Raw genomic sequence first — 22,577 nt, 5'->3', positions numbered from 1 at the left:
TGCCAACTGTGGAAATTTTTTTTTTAAGTTGAATAATGTGAATATTCAGAACTGACGCACCTGTGAGCTGGACTGCGTTGTGTTCCAAGTATTCGATTCGGAGTGCTGAACTGTTGCCCGCAGTGTGCTGTAGTCGTAAAAAACTCTGTGCCGAACTCTTTAAAGAGAGAAGCTGTGGACTGGATATTTAACATCTGGACCCAGATCAGCTGAAGGAGATCGAAATTCCCCAGCAAGCCCTGGAAAACCATGAGCCCTCGTGCAGGGCGCGATCGTTAACAATTCCAATTCAATTTATTTTTATATAGCGCCTTTCACAACAAGGTTGCCCCAAGGCGCTTAACAATGCATGCGACCCTACCTGTTGTGAATACAGCACAGAAAAGACCAGAAGACGACGGAAGGGAGGCACCAAAAACTCCTAAGTAAGGAGGAAGGAAACCTCTGGGGGTCCAAGTTCAACTGGCTGCCCAACCCCTTTGGGCATGCTCACATTATACAATTAAAAAAAGGAAATAAATGAATGAGGTTATTAATCCATCCATCATGTCTTCTGTGTGTCAGTACTCCAGGCAGATCTCTGTAGACCAGTGAATGCCTCCTAAACGATAGCTATATCCACGATGTCTCTCTTGGAATCCATGGCAGTGATGGAGCATATAACTCAGATGGTGCCCAGCACAGACATGTGGGGAGGAGAATAGGAGAGTTTGGTCAGAACAGATGTATCTACCTGGTGGGCCAACACAGAGACGCACAATGCCATTTGCAGCAGGCTATGATGTAAGGTGTGAGTAGGCTAGGCTGAAGTAATAGATCTTCAATCTGGATTTGAAGGCTGAGATTGACTCGGCATCCTGAATATGGGGTGGGAGACCGTTCTTTAAGCTAGGGGGCCTGTAACTAAAGGCTGTATCGCCAACTGTTATTTTGTGAATGCGTGGAATATGAAGAAGACCTGCGTTCTGTGATCTAAGCAGGCGACTAAGATGGTCAACATTAATAAGTTCCGTTAGATCGACAGCTGCCTGACCTCTAAGAGCCTTGTAAGTAGAAGGATTTTGACGTCCGCCCTGTACCTGACAGGAAGCCAATGAAGAGAGCTAAGTTTAAGAGTTATATGGTCGTACTTTCTGGTCTTAGTAACAATTCCAGATGCTGCATTCTGAATTCGCTGTAAGGTGTTGGAAGTAGGGCATTGCAGTAGTCTAACCTGCTGTATACAAGAGCCTGTACTAATTTCTCTGTGTCTTGAGTGGAGAGAAACTGCCTTAGTTTTGCAATCTTTCTTAACTGTAGGAAGCGTGTTTTCGATACAGTTCTAACATGAGAGTTAAATGAGAGGCTTGTGTCTAATCTAGGTTATGTCCTTAAATCCTCTGAGTTAAGTGCTGAGGTTAGAGTAGTCCTATCAGTATTGTTGCCTCCAAACGACAGAACCTCAGTTTTATCAGAGTTGACTAACAAAACGTTTTCACACATTCAAGTCTTTACTTCCTGGATGCAGTTAACTAGTGATAAGTGATAAGAGACGAGTTGTCCTTAGGTATAAACAAAATGTCATTTTGTGTGTCATCGGCATATGAATGAAAGTTAATAACATGTTTTCATATTATCCTACCTAGCGGCAACATGTACAGAGAGAACAATATAGGTCCCAGCACTGATCCCTGTGGTACCCCAAATTGAACTGGTGACATTGACGAAGCCGTCCAATTATTAGATATTTGAACATAATGATAACAATTAGTTAAATATTAAGTAAACCACTTAAGGACAGTTCCACATAAGCCACCCTCAAAGCCTGTGTAACAAAACAGAGTTTTCAACTTTGTCAAAGGCAGCACTAAGATCTAGAAAAACAAGCACTGTTGCATTCCCTGTGTCAACAGCTAACAGAATATCATTTATGACTCTTGTTATTACAAATTCAGTGCTGTGTCCTGGGCAGAAACCAGACTGGAATTTCTCAAGTGGATTATCTGAGTCCAGATACGTTTGAAGTTGGGCCACAACTATTCTCTCAAGAGTTTAAGATCGAAATGGGACGTTTCTGGGACAGGCCTGTAGTTAAGAACGTGTGGATCCACATGATCTGAGGCTACCAATCAGCTTTGGAGAACCAGAGAGGGTGTCCCATCTTCCTGCGATCTGATGTCTCATGATGATCCCACTGAACTCGACATGTGATGTTTCTCGTTGGCTGTCCTCAGCAGCTGCATAAAAATAGTTGTCTCGACAAAAAGCCTGCTTGAATGTAGACGTCCCACTGGATACAGGGATGCAGGGAATCTAGCTCAGGGAAGTGTTGCCGAGAAAAACATTTTATATAGTCTTTATTTTTGGCAAGTCCGATCTAGAAGATCTAGAAGAGAGAAACACAGCAATCAGGGTGAGAGTTTCACAAGGCTCACAAAAACAACACAGAGGTTACAGAGTTATGAAAGGCAGTGTCTTGGTGTCATCTCTGTTGGGCGTTTGAGTCACTGAAGCTCCTGTCTTCTGCTCGTTAAGGGACACGTAGTCAGGCATTACAGAGTGATCTTAAGGCTTCTTTAAATGTCGAAATAAACTCTTTCTCTTGGCTGTCTTGACTTATAGTTATAGCCTCAAAAGGAACCTTCTCCTTTACCCTCCTTCTGCTCCACAACCTTCTAAGCTTTGCCTGTAGCCTTTGATTGTAGCCGGTGCGGATGCATTCAGTGTCTCAAGTTGCAGCACTACGACTCCTGGAAATGTGGACAGACGTGTCAAGTTACGAACAGGAGGCAGAACTTTACGCAAAGGGCGGTGGGGGTGGGGAACGAGCCGCTTAGCCACGTTGTTGAAGCCGATACCCTGGATTCGTCTCGAGGCACAGCTGGACGAGATCCTGGGATCAATTAACTAATTACAACCAAATGAGCAACGGCCTCCATTAATTTGTAACCTTTTGTGTTCTGAAATAGTGTCTTGCTCTGCATGTCATCCTGCAGATGTCTTAAGTGGATCAGTGGGGGAGCTATACCAGCTTAGATCCTGATTTTGTCCACCCCAGCTACAACATTAAAAGTTAGACTTTGAAATTGATCTGGGATCTCCAGATCAATTAGGGTCTCTCCAATCTAGGGTCTATGGCAAGTACTCACTCTGAATGAATGTAGTCATCTCTCTGAGATTTCATGACACGGGCTCCTACGATACAGCAAGAAGAGGTGAGTTAGATCAATATACCTCTCATACACTATACAATATCAGGCATAGGTATTAATACTGGGGGATCAGGGTAAAAACGTAGTACAGTACAGTGCAGTAATGTCCAGTGAGATCAGGGTAAAAGCACAGTACAGTGCACAGTTAATCAAATCATGACACAAGACACAAGACACACAAAGCTATTTCAGCCAATGGAACTCAAAACTGCCTCATTAACTGGGACACATACAAACGTGAGTGCTATAGGACCCTAAAAAGACAATATACACCAGCTGAGTAACTGACCAGAGTAAGAAACAGCAAAGAGAAACAGACCCTGATGAAGTGCAGGCTCAGTGCCCACAGCCTGGACAGAGAAACTGGACACAGGCAGTCCCGGCTGCCCAGAGAGGACAGGCTCAGTGACCACAGCCTGGACATAGAAACTGGACACAGGCAGACCTGGCTGCCCAGAGAGGACAGGCTCAGTGACCACAGCCTGGACATAGAAACTGGACACAGGCAGACCCGGCTGTCCAGAGAGGACAGGCTCAGTGCCCACAGCCTGGACACAGACACTGGACACAGGCAGACCTGGCTGCCCGGAGAGGACAGGCTCAGTGCCCACAGCCTGGACAGAGAAACTGGACACAGGCAGACCTGGCTGTCCAGAGAGGACAGGCTCAGTGACCACAGCCTGGACAGAGAAACTGGGCGACACAGGCAGACCTGGCTGTCCAGAGAGGACAGGCTCAGTGCCCACAGCCTGGACAGAGAAACTGGGCGACACAGGCAGACCTGGCTGTCCAGAGAGGACAGGCTCAGTGACCACAGCCTGGACAGAGAAACTGGACACAGGCAGACCTGGCTGTCCAGAGAGGACAGGCTCAGTGCCCACAGCCTGGACATAGAAACTGGACACAGGCAGACCTGGCTGCCCAGAGAGGACAGGCTCAGTGCCTACAGCCTGGACAGAGAAACTGGACACAGGCAGACCTGGCTGCCCAGAGAGGACAGGCTCAGCGACCACAGCCTGGACACAGACACTGGACACAGGCAGACCTGGCTGTCCAGAGAGCACAGGCTATGCTCCCACACTCAGCAAAGGAGAAACAGAGTCAGAGATGCAGTTTCTGTTGCAATATGAGAAATAACTCTGTGATTAGACAAACTGACTTCCTTAAATAACAAGAGAAAAGGGGAGAGGGAACTCGACAGAAGTAGCGAGCCTGTCTCTAAATAATGTACAGGTTGAGAATCCCTTACCCGAAATTCCTGGGACCGAAAGTGTTGCGGATTTAGGATTTTTTCGGATTTCGGAATATTTTTATATTTGCATCTATAAAATGGAACAGTTTGGGGATGGGGCCCAAGTCTAAACACGATGTCCATTTACATTTCATAATATAGCTTATACATATACCCTGAATGTAGTTTTATATACATTTTGAATAATTTTTTCAACATAACACCATCAGAAAGGTAAGATATCAGTCTCTACCTACGATGTCATGTTTTGATTAAAAGGTTACAGTACACGTAAGCCATTTGTTTGTAATTTTTTACTATACAGGTATTAAGTAAGGTATAAAAACAAAGCATTGAATATGATTACAGGTAAATAAAATGAAAACTGAAAAAAGTCAGCATTCTATTTTTCAAGTAATGTACAAGTAATGACGCTAGTCAAGTTACACTCATACATGGAGGGGAGATTCAGATCTCACGTACTGTAAAAACAACGTTTTGTACTAACTGTACAAGAAAACCAAAACAAAACATGATGAGCGCTGCTTACAAACTTGAAGATAAATGCAGCCCCAGACGTTACAACTACATCGGGTCCGAGAAACTTGAGGGAGAGGGTACGTCATCGATGACCATCCCTGCGAGCTGGAAAGTTCGGCACGTTATTTGTGGAATTTTCCACGTGTGAAGTGTGTCGTGTCAGCTTTCCAAAAACCTTCGGATTTTTGGAGGTTGTCGGATTTGGGGAATTTCGGATAAAGGATTTTCAAACCTGTGTTATGTTTCGTGCGAGTAAATGTTCGATAATACGGATGTGAAGAAAAACGTTGTGTTAGTGAGATGTGCTCTGGCACCACTGTAATTCATTGCTCACGCCAGTCAAACCCTTCGATTTGGACTGAAACCGAACCGAGGACGGAAAGCGTCAACCCCAGCTCACCTGCGTGCCTCCACAGTAAGTACGTCATCGCCACCACGACGTACAGAACACCGATCACCAGGCCGACAACGATTTTCAAGGTGGGGTCGGGCTCTGCAAACAGAAGTCAGACTCAGTCCGGCCTTGGCAGCAGAGGGGAGACACACCCTGTCCCGATGGCCTCCTCTCTCTTTCCTACCCCTGGTCCCGATGGCCTCCTCTCTCTTTCCCACCCCGGGTCCCGATGGCCTCCTCTCTCTTTCCCACCCCGGGTCCCGATGGCCTCCTCTCTCTTTCCCACCCCGGGTCCCGATGGCCTCCTCTCTCTTTCCCACCCCGGGTCCCGATGGCCTCCTCTCTCTTTCCCACCCCGGGTCCCGATGGCCTCCTCTCTCTTTCCCACCCCGGGTCCCGATGGCCTCCTCTCTCTTTCCCACCCCGGGTCCCGATGGCCTCCTCTCTCTTTCCCACCCCGGGTCCCGATGGCCTCCTCTCTCTTTCCCACCCCGGGTCCCGATGGCCTCCTCTCTCTTTCCCACCCCGGGCCCCGATGGCCTCCTCTCTCTTTCCTACCCCAGGTCCTGATGATCCCCTCTGCCAGGCTGCTGTGATCCACTTGGCAGAAGTAAGTGTGCTTATTCAGGTCTTCTGGTCTCACTCTCAGGGTTCTCCTCATCTGGTAAGTTCTATCCCCATTGGGCAGCACCCTCGCATCGTCCACCCCCTCGGTCACCTCCTGTCCGTCCCTCCTCCAGGACACCAGGACATCTCTGGGGAAGAAGCCGGTGGCCAGGCAGGTGAAACTGACCTTCCCCGAGAGAGAGGACCCAGGGAACACAAACACCTCAGGGGCAACTGCAGAAAGAGAGAGAGATCAGCACTGTGAGACTCCCAGTTAGCTCCTACAGGACATCTATCGAGAAAGACCTATCAGCAGCTCCACCAAAGATATGGGGTGGCCTCACACCACGCGACACAGAGAGCAAGTTCCTGCTCTATGCTCACTACCTGGTCCCGCTATCACCCACAGAACAGGGGCTGCAGGAGAGCCTGGCACTGCTGGAGCAGGACTGTCACACCTGGACACTGACAGTCAATCTGGACCCAGAACAGGGGCTGCAGGAGAGTCTGGCACTGCTGGAGCAGGACTGTCACACCTGGACACTGACAGTCAATCTGGACCCAGAACAGGGGCTGCAGGAGAGTCTGGCACTGCTGGAGCAGGACTGTCACACCTGGGCACTGACAGTCAATCTGGACCCAGAACAGGGATCTGCAGGAGAGCCTGGCACTGCTGGAGCAGGACTGTCACACCTGGACACTGACAGTCAATCTGGACCCAGAACAGGGATCTGCAGGAGAGCCTGGCACTGCTGGAGCAGGACTGTCACACCTGGACACTGACAGTCAATCTGGACCCAGAACAGGGATCTCAGGAGAGCCTGGCACTGCTGGAGCAGGACTGTCACACCTGGACACTGACAGTCAATCTGGACCCAGAACAGGGGCTGCAGGAGAGTCTGGCACTGCTGGAGCAGGACTGTCACACCTGGACACTGACAGTCAATCTGGACCCAGAACAGGGATCTGCAGGAGAGTCTGGCACTGCTGGAGCAGGACTGTCACACCTGGACACTGACAGTCAATCTGGACCCAGAACAGGGATCTGCAGGAGAGCCTGGCACTGCTGGAGCAGGACTGTCACACCTGGACACTGACAGTCAATCTGGACCCAGAACAGGGATCTGCAGGAGAGCCTGGCACTGCTGGAGCAGGACTGTCACACCTGGACACTGACAGTCAATCTGGACCCAGAACAGGGATCTGCAGGAGAGCCTGGCACTGCTGGAGCAGGACTGTCACACCTGGACACTGACAGTCAATCTGGACCCAGAACAGGGATCTGCAGGAGAGCCTGGCACTGCTGGAGCAGGACTGTCACACCTGGACACTGACAGTCAATCTGGACCCAGAACAGGGGCTGCAGGAGAGTCTGGCACTGCTGGAGCAGGACTGTCACACCTGGACACTGACAGTCAATCTGGACCCAGAACAGGGATCTGCAGGAGAGCCTGGCACTGCTGGAGCAGGACTGTCACACCTGGACACTGACAGTCAATCTGGACCCAGAACAGGGATCTGCAGGAGAGCCTGGCACTGCTGGAGCAGGACTGTCACACCTGGACACTGACAGTCAATCTGGACCCAGAACAGGGGCTGCAGGAGAGTCTGGCACTGCTGGAGCAGGACTGTCACACCTGGGCACTGACAGTCAATCTGGACCCAGAACAGGGATCTGCAGGAGAGCCTGGCACTGCTGGAGCAGGACTGTCACACCTGGACACTGACAGTCAATCTGGACCCAGAACAGGGATCTGCAGGAGAGCCTGGCACTGCTGGAGCAGGACTGTCACACCTGGACACTGACAGTCAATCTGGACCCAGAACAGGGATCTGCAGGAGAGCCTGGCACTGCTGGAGCAGGACTGTCACACCTGGACACTGACAGTCAATCTGGACCCAGAACAGGGATCTGCAGGAGAGCCTGGCACTGCTGGAGCAGGACTGTCACACCTGGAAACAGTCAATCTGGACCCAGAACAGGGATCTCAGGAGAGCCTGGCACTGCTGGAGCAGGACTGTCACACCTGGACACTGACAGTCAATCTGGACCCAGAACAGGGGCTGCAGGAGAGTCTGGCACTGCTGGAGCAGGACTGTCACACCTGGACACTGACAGTCAATCTGGACCCAGAACAGGGATCTGCAGGAGAGCCTGGCACTGCTGGAGCAGGACTGTCACACCTGGACACTGACAGTCAATCTGGACCCAGAACAGGGATCTGCAGGAGAGCCTGGCACTGCTGGAGCAGGACTGTCACACCTGGGCACTGACAGTCAATCTGGACCCAGAACAGGGATCTGCAGGAGAGCCTGGCACTGCTGGAGCAGGACTGTCACACCTGGACACTGACAGTCAATCTGGACCCAGAACAGGGGCTGCAGGAGAGTCTGGCACTGCTGGAGCAGGACTGTCACACCTGGACACTGACAGTCAATCTGGACCCAGAACAGGGGCTGCAGGAGAGTCTGGCACTGCTGGAGCAGGACTGTCACACCTGGGCACTGACAGTCAATCTGGACCCAGAACAGGGATCTGCAGGAGAGCCTGGCACTGCTGGAGCAGGACTGTCACACCTGGACACTGACAGTCAATCTGGACCCAGAACAGGGATCTGCAGGAGAGCCTGGCACTGCTGGAGCAGGACTGTCACACCTGGAAACAGTCAATCTGGACCCAGAACAGGGATCTCAGGAGAGCCTGGCACTGCTGGAGCAGGACTGTCACACCTGGACACTGACAGTCAATCTGGACCCAGAACAGGGGCTGCAGGAGAGTCTGGCACTGCTGGAGCAGGACTGTCACACCTGGACACTGACAGTCAATCTGGACCCAGAACAGGGATCTGCAGGAGAGCCTGGCACTGCTGGAGCAGGACTGTCACACCTGGACACTGACAGTCAATCTGGACCCAGAACAGGGGCTGCAGGAGAGTCTGGCACTGCTGGAGCAGGACTGTCACACCTGGGCACTGACAGTCAATCTGGACCCAGAACAGGGATCTGCAGGAGAGCCTGGCACTGCTGGAGCAGGACTGTCACACCTGGACACTGACAGTCAATCTGGACCCAGAACAGGGGCTGCAGGAGAGTCTGGCACTGCTGGAGCAGGACTGTCACACCTGGGCACTGACAGTCAATCTGGACCCAGAACAGGGATCTGCAGGAGAGCCTGGCACTGCTGGAGCAGGACTGTCACACCTGGACACTGACAGTCAATCTGGACCCAGAACAGGGGCTGCAGGAGAGTCTGGCACTGCTGGAGCAGGACTGTCAGCTGGACACTGACAGTCAATCTGGACAAGACTAGAGCCACTGAACAACACCACATTGGAACACACAACCAGCTACACATACCTTGGATTCACAATCAGTTCATCTGAGAGGTTTTAACCTGGCAGTGAAAGCACTGAAAGAGAAGGGCTCTCTACACCATTACAAGGAGGCTCTACAACATCATGACAGCCATACAAATCCGGCTACAGACCTTTGAAAGTGTAATCTAGCCTACTGCTAGGGCGGAGCAGTGGCTCTGCGGCTCAGGATCTGCGCCTGGGGCTGGAAGGGTTTGCCGGTTCAAATCCCGCAGCCGGCAGAGGAATCCTACTCCGTTGGGGCCCCTGAGCGAGGCCCTGAACCCCAGCTGCTCCAGGGGCGCCGTATAAATGGCTGACCCTGCGCTCTGACCCCCAGCTTCTCTCTCTCCCCTGTCTGTGTGTCTTACGGAGAGCCAGCTGGGGTCTGCGACAAGACACATTCCTCATGCAAGAAATTGTATAGGGGCTAATAAAGTGATCTTATGTTATGCATTATATGGCACTATATTGTTTATTGAGTAAAAACATTCTCCATGTGCAGAGAAAAACCCCTAACAATGAGTGCTGGGCCACATTAGGCCAATACCTATTACTAATCAACGTGCAGTAAAGAGCAATAAAATATTGGTCACACCTGAGAATCCGTGATCACAACTCCTACCACAAGAGAGCCCTTCTGAACTAAGAACTGAGCCTAGGAACTGACCCCTTCAGGTAGGTCATCTGACACAGCAAAGAGAAACAGACCCTGATGAAGTACAGGCTCAGTGCCCACAGCCTGGACAGAGAAACTGGGCGACACAGGCAGACCTGGCTGTCCAGAGAGGACAGGCTCAGTGCTCACAGCCTGGACAGAGAAACTGGACACAGGCAGACCCGGCTGCCCAGAGAGGACAGGCTCAGTGCCCACAGCCTGGACAGAGACACTGGACACAGGCAGACCTGGCTGTCCAGAGAGGACAGACTCAGTGACCACAGCCTGGACAGAGAAACTGGACACAGGCAGACCTGGCTGCCCAGAGAGGACAGGCTCAGTGACCACAGCCTGGACAGAGAAACTGGGCGACACAGGCAGACCTGGCTGTCCAGAGAGGACAGGCTCAGTGCCCACAGCCTGGACAGAGAAACTTGACACAGGCAGACCTGGCTGTCCAGAGAGGACAGGCTCAGTGCCCACAGCCTGGACATAGAAACTGGACACAGGCAGACCCGGCTGTCCAGAGAGGACAGGCTCAGTGACCACAGCCTGGACAGAGAAACTGGGCGACACAGGCAGACCTGGCTGTCCAGAGAGGACAGGCTCAGTGACCACAGCCTGGACAGAGAAACTGGGCGACACAGGCAGACCTGGCTGTCCAGAGAGGACAGGCTCAGTGCCCACAGCCTGGACAGAGAAACTGGGCGACACAGGCAGACCTGGCTGTCCAGAGAGGACAGGCTCAGTGCCCACAGCCTGGACAGAGAAACTGGACACAGGCAGACCTGGCTGTCCAGAGAGGACAGGCTCAGTGCCCACAGTCTGGACAGAGAAACTGGACACAGGCAGACCTGGCTGTCCAGAGAGGACAGGCTCAGTGCCCACAGCCTGGACAGAGAAACTGGGCGACACAGGCAGACCTGGCTGTCCAGAGAGGACAGGCTCAGTGCCCACAGCCTGGACAGAGAAACTGGACACAGGCAGACCTGGCTGTCCAGAGAGGACAGGCTCAGTGCCCACAGCCTGGACAGAGAAACTGGGCGACAGAGGCAGACCTGGCTGTCCAGAGAGGACAGGCTCAGTGCCCACAGTCTGGACAGAGAAACTGGACACAGGCAGACCTGGCTGTCCAGAGAGGACAGGCTCAGTGCCCACAGCCTGGACATAGAAACTGGACACAGGCAGACCTGGCTGCCCAGAGAGGACATGCTCAGTGCCCACAGCCTGGACATAGAAACTGGACACAGGCAGACCCGGCTGTCCAGAGAGGACAGGCTCAGTGCCCACAGCCTGGACATAGAAACTGGACACAGGCAGACCTGGCTGTCCAGAGAGGACAGGCTCAGTGCCCACAGCCTGGACATAGAAACTGGACACAGGCAGACCTGGCTGCCCAGAGAGGACATGCTCAGTGCCCACAGCCTGGACATAGAAACTGGACACAGGCAGACCCGGCTGTCCAGAGAGGACAGGCTCAGTGCCCACAGCCTGGACATAGAAACTGGACACAGGCAGACCTGGCTGTCCAGAGAGGACAGGCTCAGTGCCCACAGCCTGGACATAGAAACTGGACACAGGCAGACCTGGCTGCCCAGAGAGGACATGCTCAGTGCCCACAGCCTGGACATAGAAACTGGACACAGGCAGACCCGGCTGTCCAGAGAGGACAGGCTCAGTGCCCACAGCCTGGACATAGAAACTGGACACAGGCAGACCTGGCTGTCCAGAGAGGACAGGCTCAGTGCCCACAGCCTGGACATAGAAACTGGACACAGGCAGACCTGGCTGTCCAGAGAGGACAGGCTGTGCTCCCACTGCCAGTGGGGTGAAACAGATATGCACTTTCTGCCGCACTGTGAGAAATACTCTGGGATTAGACAAACATTCCCAACCGCTACATCCAATTACTCTTCCCAGAAGTTACAAATCCAAACCCAGGATTCCCACACCAACAAGTGTCCCAGAGTGTTTCTCTCAGAGCAGCAAAGAGAGAGCTGCTCACCTGTGCCCTGCGGGGGGCGCTGTTGGTGGCGGAGGTACTTCTTCAGGGACGCGAGGCAGGTCTGGGCGAAGTAGGTCTTCAGACACTCCTGGTATTGGGTGTCTGCCTCCCACCTCAGTTTGGTGGGGAACGCCTCCGGGGAGGGGGCGATCCAGCTGAGGGTCCTCAGGTCGAACGAGATGAAGTGGGCCCCATCATACGCGTACTTGTCGAACCCCCAGGTGGCGCCAGAGAGCTCATCCCATCCACAGCCGTACTTCCTCTGCAGGGTGTGCACACCTGTAGGGCCGGTTAATAATAATAATTGCTTACAAAGCGCTGCACAGGTCATGGGGAATCCCACTACCGCCACCAGTGTGCAGCTCCACCTGGATGATGCTCCAGTCCGCTCAGCACACAGCAGCTCTCAGTGGGGAGGAGAGCAGAGGGATGAAGCCAGTTCAGAGAGGGGGGTTATTAGGAGGCCATGATGGGTAAGGGCCAATGGGAAATTTGGCCAGGACACTGGGGTAACACCCCTACTCTTTTCAAGAAACACCCTGGGATTTTTAATGCCCACAGAGAGTCAGGACCTCGGTTTGACGTCTCATCCGAAGGACAGCGCCTGTTTACAGTCCAGTGTCCCCCGTCACTATACTGGGGCATCAGGACCCACACGGACCACAGGGTGAGAGCGCCCCCTGCTGGCCCCACTAACACCTCTCCCAGCAGCAGCCTCAGTTTTTCCCAGGAGTCTCCCCTCCAGGTACTGACCAGGCTCACACCTGCTGAGCTCCAGTGGGGGCTGCCAGTTGTGAGTTGCAGAATGGTCTGGCTGCTGGTTAACACTTACAAAGTCCTGTGTTGGTGTGTGTCTCTCTTATCTGTGTGTGTGTATACACGCACGCCTGCACTCACCGCCGGAATGGTTGAAGCGCAGCATCGCCGTCTGGACGCTGTTGCTGAACACCTGCTGATTGCTGAGGGCCACCCGACTCTGTTCCTGCCAGTAACCGGCTGCTTCCGCCTCCTGGATCCAGCCGGTCCGGGGGATCAGCTCCCTGCTGCTGCTGTCGTAGCGGACGAACTCCTCCCCGTCCACCAGGCCCACGATGGTAAACTCCGGGAAATCCACGCTGCCGGAGATCGCGGTGTGCAAATAGCGCAGCGAGTGGGCAACTGCGGGGGGGGGGACACAGCCTTCGAGTCGCGTAGCTAATGGATTTCCGCGGGCTCTTGCTGACGTGAAATGCTCACACTTCAAGCTGAAAATCTTTTATTTAAGTTGGTCCGCATGAGCAACCGAAACACAATCACCCCCCCCCCACATTTGAGTGATGAAAACAGAAGCGCACCTAAAACGAAAACAACGGTGTCGCTTCATTCCTGTCGCCACACAAAGCTTTGTTGGGAAGGGGCCGCCGGTCGACTCACCTGCCGCGGCGCTCTGAACGCACAGCACCCCGATTAGCGCCGACAGGAGCATCCCCACGGCACCCCACGGCGCCGAATCCTCTTCTCAGGGGTGGCTGGCGGTGTCTGTACGCGCCTCTCTGCGCAGCCCGGGCACAGGAAGTGGTCAAACGAAAGCGAAAGTACTGGAGCCGAGGCCCAGGCGCCCGGTAGCGGACGTTTTTAAATGGAGTGAAGAAGACGATGCTTTGTTTTCGGGCGCTGCTGCTGTTGTTATTGTCGTGCGGGTTCGAATCCACGGCCGCGGGTAAGTTCCGCGGGTTCGAGACGCGCGGGGAATCGCAGGGGGGGGGCACCCCCGAACGCACTCAGTACGGACATTAAATGGAAAAACACCATTTAATGGTGGCGGTCGCTGGCGAAGGAGAAGACAAGATGGCGTTACCAAGGCGTGGCGGGGAGTGAGAAATAGCGTTGGACTCTCCAGAGAATTACGCTATGAAATCCAAAATAAAAATAAATGAATGACTCCAATGCGCGCCTATTTGTTTTTACAGCTAGGACGCGTATCTTGAGTCGGTGTCTGCAGAAACTTGACGTCTGCTGAAGTTTAGCTTTCCGTCCGAATTAGCAGATGAGGCAGTAGCAAATACCGTTTAAGCAATACCTCTTAGCGATGTGCCTTTTTTCGACGCAGATAAGCGTTTCAACGCTTACACAGTTGAGCAATTTCGCAATCCGCGCTACAGGCAAAACAAATGGTCATTTTTAACTTTTTCTTCAAACGTTTCAATGGGCGATCGTAGTTCCCTCGAACGTACCCCGGTGTTTGCAGTCGTAAAGTTACACTGAATTGCTCCATAACTTCATTCACGACCGATTCTTCCAACTCCGTGGCACGCCAAGTACGTCAAAGACGTGTTTTGTTTTTGTTGGTATTTTTATTTACAATGCGGATCATTTCGCAGTCCTAAAGTTCAGTTTCTGGTTGTTTTTTTTTTTGGGGTGGGTACAAATCGCTTTGTGTTTTGTCGCTGCCCAGTGCTGGAAAAGATAGATACTTTATCGATCCCGTGAGGGGAAATTGCAGTGCAGCAGCATCTTAACACAGCCACAGTGTAACGAATGATACCATAATAATAATCCAACACAGTGAGGGGTTCTCTCCGGGTGGCGAGTCGCGGAGTGGAAAGGGACACGCGAGACCCCAGCTTCCACCCAGCGAACGCCTGACCCGCCCGTGTCCGTGTGTTCCAGCGACCCACAGCCTGTACTATTACTGCACGGCAGTCTGGGGAACGGCGGGCCTGCCGGAGGTCATCGTGGTCGCCAGGCTGGACGGCCGGGACCTCAGTTACTACGACAGCGAGGCGAGGGATGTGAGTCCGCGCCAGGGCTGGCTGGCAAAACCGGAAGATCCCGAGGACTGGAAAACGAATTCCTTCTTCGTCGCCGACAAGCTGCTGACCATCAAAAAGTCCGTAAAGGGTAAGCCCGGGCCGAAATGGTGCCACTTCCTCACAAATGGTACGGTAAAATACATTTTAAATCCTTACAGGTGTCAAATGCGTGGGCTTAACATTGATGAAGAAACATGATAACAGCCCTTACACACTTATATAGCGCTTTTCTGGACACTCCACTCAAAGCGCGTTACAGGTCATGGGGAATCCCACTACCGCCACCAATGTACAGCCCCCACCTGGATGATGCGACGGCAGCCATAGTGCGCCAGAACGCTCCCCACACAGCAGCTCTCAGTGGGGAGGAGAGCAGAGGGATGAAGCCAGTTCAGAGAGGGGGATTATTAGGAGGCCATGATGGGTAAGGGCCAATGGGAAATTTGGCCAGGATGCCGGGTTTACACCCCTACTCTTTTCGAGAGACGCCCTGGGATTGTTAATGACCACAGAGAGTCAGGACCTCGTTTTGACGTCTCATCCGAAGGACGGCGCCTGTTTACAGTCCAGTGTCCCCCGTCACTATACTGGGGCATCAGGACCCACACAGACCGCAGGGTGAGAGCGCCCCCTGCTGGCCCCACTCACACCTCTCCCAGCAGCAGCCTTAGTTTTTCCAAGGAGGTCTCCCCTCCAGGTACTGACCAGGCTCACTCCTGCTGAGCTCCAGTGGGGGGGGCTGCCAGCTGGGAGCTGCAGGGTGATACAGCTTTACTCAAAGGGTAGTGGTAGGGGGGAACACACAGCCCAGGTGTTTTGTCGAAACGTGATACCCTGGCTTGTCCGGGGCGAGATCTCTGCGCAGCCGGGCGAGATCCCCCAGCCAGCACAGGAGGCACTACTGTACGCCGAGGGTGGCGGAGGTGGGGGGGGACAAGGCCGATACCCTGGCTCCTCTCGGGAAATGGAGTCTGGAGGTGATGTTTTTGGCCACGGCTGCCCCGTGGGAGGTGCGCGAGTTTCTGTCTCTCGTCTGGCTCTGTACAGAAACCCCCGGCGCGCATACGCTCCAGCAGCTATGCGGCTGTGAGCAGGACCAGAATGGCATCGCTACGGGGCACTGGAGGCTGGGCTACGACGGGCAGGACTACCTCAGCCTGGACACGCAGTCCTGGACCTGGCATGCTGACCATCGGCCTCTGCCCGCCGGGACGCGCCGGGAGCCCGACAGCAGGACCACGCAGAGCCTCCGCACGTTCCTGGAGCAGCACTGCGTGGAGTGGCTGAAGCAGTACGTTAACGTCACCAAGGGGCTTCCCGACAGGGAAGGTGAGTCGGGTTGGTGGCAGGGGATGGCAGGACAACGTGGCAGCCTCACAGGGCAGGGGCCCCTGGGTTCAATCCCGGAGTGGCGTAGAGTAGAGGCGCTTATGGCCGCACGTGTACATTGAAATCCTCATTGGCGCCGATCTCTCAGGACCTGCGCAGCAGAGGGCACGGCCCGATAGATGACGCCACAGGATGTAGACGGTACATTATAATAATGAATAATAATAATAATTGCTGACACTTCTGGAGCGCTTTTCTGGACACTCCACTCAAAGCGCTTGACAGGTCATGGGGAATCCCACTACCACCACCAGTGTGCAGCCCCCACCTGGATGATGCGACGGCGGCCATAGTGCGCCAGAACGCCCCCCACACAGCAGCTCTCAGTGGGGAGGAGAGCAGAGGGATGGAGCCAGTTCAGAGAGGGGGGGTTATTAGGAGGCCATGATGGGTAAGGGGCAATGGGAAATTTGGCCAGGACGCCGGGGTTACACCCCTACTCTTTTCGAGAGACGCCCTGGGATTGTTAATGAGCACAGAGAGTCAGGACCTCGGTTTGACGTCTCATCCGAAGGACGGCGCCTGTTTACAGTCCAGTGTCCCCCGTCACTATACTGGGGCATCAGGAGAAGTCGAAACCTCATCCTGTTTGCTCTTTAAGCTTCTCCCGTTTTCTGTCAGTTCGACACCATGAGGGAAGTATTTAAAAACTGAGTTCGGACAATTCTTTTTTTTTTTTACTCCCGTGTTACAGCCTAGTCCGGCTCTCGTTCACAATACGTGTGGTTTCTTTTCCAAGACAATTTCTTGTTTTGCGCTGCCAAAACAGTATTTATAAGGAGGAAATCCTGTCACCTGCGGCGGTGTCGTCCTAGCTGCGCCCTCGTCCGAAAAGCTAAAATCAGGATATCCGCTTAAAAATACTCAACCTGAAAATCCATCGGCATGATCGCAAGACCCCATTCTGAGACTCTTGCAGGAAGTCAACAGTGCTGTTCTCTCTCCCTCTCCCTCTCTCCCTCTCTCCCTCTCCCTCTCTCCCTCTCTCCCTCTCTCCCTCTCTCTCCCTCTCTCCAGAGCTCCCACAGGTATTCCTGTCCCACAAGGACTCTGCGTCCTGGGGATCTGAGCTCACCTGCCTGGCGACCGGCTTCTTCCCCAGAGACGTGGAGCTGTCCTGGAGGAGGGACGGACAGGTGGTGGTCCAGGAGGGGGGCAGGAGGGACCAGGCGTTGCCCAATGGGGATGGGACCTACCAGCTGAGGAAGAGTGTTAGGACGAGAGCGGACGACTATCTGTGGACGGTGTACTCCTGCACCATCAGCCACACTAGCTGGGGGGAGGAGATCGTCAGGTACTGGGGTAAGTGTGACACGGGCGTCCAGACAGACCCCCATGCCCTGTGACTGGAGTACCCCCTTTCGCAGCCAGTGACTGGAGGTTGGACCTTGTACTCGTACTTATAGCCAGCAGCCATCTCACCCTGCAGCTCCCAGCTGCCAGCCCCCCCCCCCCCCCACTGGAGCTCAGCAGGTGTGAGCCTGGTCAGTACCTGGAGGGGAGACTCCTGGGAAAAACTAAGGTTGCTGCTGGGAGAGGTGTGAGTGGGGCCAGCAGGGGGCGCTCTCACCCTGCGGTCTGTGTGGGTCCTGATGCCCCAGTATAGTGACGGGGGACACTGGACTGTAAACAGGCGCCGTCCTTCGGATGAGATGTCAAACCGAGGTCCTGACTCTCTGTGGCGTCTCTCGAAAAGAGTAGGGGTGTTACCCCGGCGTCCTGGCCAAATTTCCCATGGAAATTGGCAGCCTTACCAATCATGGCCTCCTAATCACCCCCCTCTCTGAACTGGCTCCATCCCTCTGCTCTCCTCCCCACTGAGAGCTGGTGTGTGGGGAGCGTTCTGGCGCACTATGGCTGCCGTCGCATCATCCAGGTGGGGGCTGCACATTGGTGGCGGTAGTGGGATTCCCCCTGACCTGTAAAGCACTTTGAGTGGAGTGTCCAGAAAGGTGCTCTATAAGTGTAAGCAATTATTATTATTATTATTATTATTATTATTACTCTCTGCAGCGATCAGGTCTTACTCTTACCACCCGTGTCTTTCAGTTCTTGCATTTTCGAGGCCGACTCTGGCCGCTGGGCTGACCTTCGGACTCCTCTGTCTGATCGCCTTCGTCGTGGGGTTAGCCCTCTTGATGTGGAGATCGGGTGAGTGGGGAGGGGAGGGGTGCAGCTGTCTCTGACACCCACACACAGAGCGAGGGAGCGCAAGAGAGGCCCAGCATGCCTGTAGCAGGAGGGGTGGGGGGGGGGGGGGTGATTAGTGATACTGGCACAGGGGGCCTCTCGGGCAGTAACCCCCCCCGTGTCTCTTGTCTCGTTGCTTGCAGGGGCTCATCGAGTGAAGCACTGGTGCTCTGCCTTTGTGGGTAAGTGCGCCTGTTTCTCCCTGTGAGGCGTTGGGGAAAGAGGATGGGATACTTCATCATGGACGGGGGTGAAATGGGATATTCTCGGGATTGGGAGTATGGCCACCCCCCTGGGTAGGGCCAGCGTAATTCCCACAGTTGGAATTTGGTTGTCCTATAAATTGTGCCTTGCAGGGATGTCAGAGAGAGGAGACACGGCTCCTGTTGGCACTGTGTGCCATATTTATAATAATAATACTTGCTTACTCTGCAACTCACAGCTTATATAGCGCTTTTCTGGACACTCCACTCAAAGCGCTTTACAGGTCAGGGGAAATCCCACTACCACCACCAGTGTGCAGCCCCCACCTGGATGATGCGACGGCAGCCATAGTGCGCCAGAACGCTCCCCACACACCAGCTCTCAGTGGGGAGGAGAGCAGAGGGATGAAGCCAGTTCAGAGAGGGGGGTTATGAGGAGGCCATGATTGGTAAGGGCCAATGGGAAATTTGGCCAGGACGCTGGGGTTACACCCCTACTCTTTTCGAGAGACGCCCTGGGATTTTTAATGACCACAGAGAGTCAGGACCTCGGTTTGACGTCTCATCCGAAGGACGGCGCCTGTTTACAGTCCAGTGTCCCCCGTCACTATACTGGGGTATTAGGACCCACACAGACCGCAGGGTGAGCGCCCCCTGCTGGCCCCACTAACACCTCTCCCAGCAGCAACCTTAGTTTTCCCCAGGAGTCTCCCCTCCAGGTACTGACCAGGCTCACTCCTGCTGAGCTCCAGTGGGGGGGCTGCCAGTTGTGAGTTGCAGAGTGATCTGGCTGCTGGCTCTCGTGAGAGGAATATGGCTTGGGCCTTTCTCCCAGAAGGCCCGGTGGCGGGTGGTGGGCCTGTTTCTAAAGGGTCGCTTCCTGTTGGTGGGGGGCCGATAGGTCATTCCAGACGAAACGGGTGTGGTGCTTAATGTCATCGGTCTCATCCTCAGGGGAAGGGGTGTCGGTGACAAATTCATCATCGTCTTCTTCATCAGCTACTGCTGCCACCTCCAAGATGTCTAAGACGAAGAAACGACAAAAGAGCAGATATTGAGCCCAACTCTCACCACTGAGGACAGACACAGGCTTTATTTTTATTAATTTTGATAAATAAATTAAAACATGGGTGCTAGTTGTGTTTTTTTTTAAGATGAGATCACTTTATCAGCCCTATACGATTTCTGGCATGAGGAATCGGTCTTGTCGCAGACCCCAGCTGGCTCTCCAGGAGACACTTAGACGGGGAGAGAGAGAAGCTGGGGGGTCAGACACGCCTGTTTTGAGTGTTTCTCGGACCCTGCCGATGCGGGATTAACGCTAGGCAAGAGAGAGTCACCTCACACATCCCAACTAACACGAACCACACACAAACTATAGTATGCAAATAGTGGACAAAAATCGTCTTAACTTCCATTGTAATTTTTTTTTCTTGGAAATATAGAAGTTGTACATTTTAAAATGTATATTTGAATCAAAATGTGGTTTTGAGTTCGTGTGTTAATGTAATTTGTGTTTGTCATTACTATACTGTATATTGCCATGTTACCAGAATTTGTAGCTGACGTTTAAGACTAGTTGTGTTTTTTATGATTATTGCCCATATGTTGATTGTTGATTGATTGCATACAATGTATAATTTGAAATACATATGTTTCAGGTGTGAATGTGTATTTTCAGAATAAATTTCTAAACCTAATCATTGGCTTGGTTTACTTGTTTCTACACCTATAAAACCTATCTTTGATGTATAATAGACCTCTACCCATATACAGTGCCTTGCGAAAGTATTCGGCCCCCTTGAACTTTTCAACCTTTTGCCACATTTCAGGCTTCAAACATAAAGATATAAATTTTTTATTTTATGTGAAGAATCACCAACAAGTGGGACACAATTGTGAAGTGGAACGAAATCTATTGGATTTTTGAAACTTTTTTAACTAATAAAAAAATGAAAAGTGGGGCGTGCAAAATTATTCGGCCCCTTTACTTTCAGTGCAGCAAACTCACTCCAGAAGTTCAGCGAGGATCTCTGAATGATCCAATGTTGTCCTAAATGACTGATGGTGATAAATAGAATCCACCTGTGTGTAATCAAGTCTCTGTATAAATGCACCTGCTCTGTGATAGTCTCAAGGTTCTGTTGAAAGCGCAGAGAGCATCATGAAGACCAAGGAACACACCAGGCAGGTCCGTAATACTGTTGTGGAGAAGTTTAAAGCCGGATTTGGATACAAAAAGATTTCCCAAGCTTCAAACATCCCAAGGAGCACTGTGCAAGCGATCATCTTGAAATGGAAGGAGTATCAGACCACTGCAAATCTACCAAGACCTGGCCGTCCCTCTAAACTTTCAGCTCAGACAAGGAGAAGACTGATCAGTTATGCAGCCAAGAGGCCCATGATCACTCTGGATGAACTGCAGAGAACTACAGCTGAGGTGGGAGAGTCTGTCCATAGGACAACAATCAGTCTTACACTGCACAAATCTGGCCTTTATGGAAGAGTGGCAAGAAGAAAGCCATTTCTCAAAGATATCCATAACAAGTCTCGTCTAAAGTTTGCCACAAGCCACCTGGGAGACACCCCAAACATGTGGAAGAAGGTGCTCTGGTCAGATGAAACCAAAATCGAACTTTTTGGCCACAATGCAAAACGATATGTTTGGCGTAAAAGCAACACAGCTCATCACCCTCAACACACCATCCCCACTGTCAAACATGGTGGTGGCAGCATCATGGTTTGGGCCTGCTTTTCTTCAGCAGGGACAGGGAAGATGGTTAAAATTGAGGGGAAGATGGATGCAGCCAAATACAGGACCATTCTGGATGAAAACCTGTTGGAGTCTGCAAAAGACCTGAAACTGGGACGGAGATTTATCTTCCAACAAGACAATGATCCCAAACATACAGCAAAATCTACAAAGGAATGGTTCACAAATAAACGTATCCAGGTGTTTGAATGGCCAAGTCAAAGTCCAGACCTGAATCCAATCGAGAATCTGTGGAAAGAGCTGAAAACTGCTGTTCACAAACGCTCTCCATCCAACTTTACTGAGCTCGAGCTGTTTTGCAAGGAAGAATGGGCAAGAATTTCAGTCTCTCGATGTGCAAAACTGATAGAGACATACCCCAAGCGACTTGCAGCTGTAATCGCAGCAAAAGGTGGCTCTACAAAGTATTAACGCAAGGGGGCCGAATAATTTTGCACGCCCCACTTTTCATTTTTTTATTAGTTAAAAAAGTTTCAAAAATCCAATAGATTTCGTTCCACTTCACAATTGTGTCCCACTTGTTGGTGATTCTTCACATAAAATAAAAAATTTTTATCTTTATGTTTGAAGCCTGAAATGTGGCAAAAGGTTGAAAAGTTCAAGGGGGCCGAATACTTTCGCAAGGCACTGTATTTCCGGGTCTTGCACTCTGTCCTCGCTCAGCACTGACGTTCGGATGTCCTGAGACCCGCCTAGCACCAGGGCTCCCCACGTCCGCTCCCTGAGGGCACAGGTTTCTATACGGCATTCCTGAACTCTTTGCACTAATGAGCCCGGGCCTTTTTCCCGTCTTGCCGCTACGCATATGGGTCTTTTTCCACCCTCCTGCTCCCCACGGTTAGTCCCTTTGGACAACCGTGACAAGAAGGCCTCGATGCAGGAGAGGATAGCACTCAGCTCTGTACTCTCTCTTCCCTCCTCATCAACTACACTTTCCATGACAGACTTGGAGCCTACCACTTTCCTGAAAAAGAAGCGAGTACACTTCTCATTTTCTTCCAAGAACTGCACTCTGATTCTTAACAGCACTCCTCGACTACTTTCTTCCGCTATGCTCCGGACATCCTTTTTTAAAAGGGTGATATCCTCGAGCACATCGAAGCCACTGTCTCGTGTAGAGACGCTGCAGCTGCCTCTGTTTCCTGGCTAGCACTCTTCTCCGTCTGGCAGCAGCCTTCCTTCCCTCAGCCATGAAAAAGGCCTTTGTCCTCACCTTCACCTCCTCCCACCACTCTCCTACTGACCTGTACAG

General features: G+C 52.4%; 3 protein-coding genes across 5 annotated transcripts; 1 reads left to right on the top strand and 2 right to left on the bottom strand.

The window, feature by feature from the left end:
* Positions 1-290: 290 nt before the first annotated feature.
* Positions 291-13,549, bottom strand: LOC148638269 (class I histocompatibility antigen, F10 alpha chain-like). Its single transcript, XM_088623384.1, has 7 exons — positions 13,392-13,549; positions 12,876-13,136; positions 11,979-12,257; positions 5,915-6,196; positions 5,363-5,455; positions 3,129-3,174; positions 291-2,365 (listed from the first exon to the last, which is right to left on the bottom strand). Exons 1-7 carry the CDS (start codon positions 13,441-13,443, stop codon positions 2,326-2,328), a joined length of 1,053 nt encoding a protein of 350 aa, XP_088479510.1. The 5' UTR covers positions 13,444-13,549; the 3' UTR covers positions 291-2,325.
* Positions 9,177-11,887, bottom strand: LOC148638270 (uncharacterized; the record flags this gene model as incomplete). Its single annotated transcript, XM_088623387.1, has 1 exon — positions 9,177-11,887. A coding segment is annotated over one exon (1,914 nt), but the record flags the coding sequence as incomplete, so codon positions are not given.
* Positions 13,523-20,271, top strand: LOC148638268 (major histocompatibility complex class I-related protein 1-like). Of its 3 annotated transcripts, XM_088623381.1 has the most exons (7): positions 13,523-13,677; positions 14,628-14,858; positions 15,818-16,099; positions 17,177-17,461; positions 18,209-18,310; positions 18,493-18,531; positions 19,507-20,271. In XM_088623381.1, exons 1-7 carry the CDS (start codon positions 13,614-13,616, stop codon positions 19,608-19,610), a joined length of 1,107 nt encoding a protein of 368 aa, XP_088479507.1. In that variant the 5' UTR covers positions 13,523-13,613; the 3' UTR covers positions 19,611-20,271. The 3 variants fall into 3 exon arrangements, with proteins under 3 accessions (XP_088479507.1, XP_088479508.1, XP_088479509.1); XM_088623382.1 differs by lacking the exon at positions 18,493-18,531; XM_088623383.1 differs by lacking the exons at positions 18,209-18,310; positions 18,493-18,531.
* Positions 20,272-22,577: the final 2,306 nt, after the last annotated feature.

This window comes from Lepisosteus platostomus (genome assembly GCF_059453375.1).
Source record: "Lepisosteus platostomus isolate fLepPlt1 chromosome 5 unlocalized genomic scaffold, fLepPlt1.hap1 SUPER_5_unloc_2, whole genome shotgun sequence".
Taxonomy (NCBI): domain Eukaryota; kingdom Metazoa; phylum Chordata; class Actinopteri; order Semionotiformes; family Lepisosteidae; genus Lepisosteus; species Lepisosteus platostomus.
The sequence above is the reverse complement of the archived record's forward strand: the minus strand, read 5'-3'. Positions and strand labels throughout refer to the sequence as shown.

Excerpts from the sequence above, each read along its gene's own strand:
- LOC148638269 (XM_088623384.1), bottom strand. The coding sequence starts at position 13,443 with ATGCTCCTGTCGGCGCTAATCGGGGTGCTGTGCGTTCAGAGCGCCGCG. Across the intron at positions 13,137-13,391 it reads CGTTCAGAGCGCCGCGGCAG|TTGCCCACTCGCTGCGCTAT; the intron begins GTGAGTCGACCG and ends CCCCCCCCGCAG. Across the intron at positions 12,258-12,875 it reads GCGCTTCAACCATTCCGGCG|GTGTGCACACCCTGCAGAGG; the intron begins GTGAGTGCAGGC and ends CCGGCCCTACAG.
- LOC148638268 (XM_088623381.1), top strand. The coding sequence starts at position 13,614 with ATGCTTTGTTTTCGGGCGCTGCTGCTGTTGTTATTGTCGTGCGGGTTC. Across the intron at positions 14,859-15,817 it reads CATCAAAAAGTCCGTAAAGG|AAACCCCCGGCGCGCATACG; the intron begins GTAAGCCCGGGC and ends GGCTCTGTACAG. Across the intron at positions 16,100-17,176 it reads GGGGCTTCCCGACAGGGAAG|AGCTCCCACAGGTATTCCTG; the intron begins GTGAGTCGGGTT and ends CCCTCTCTCCAG.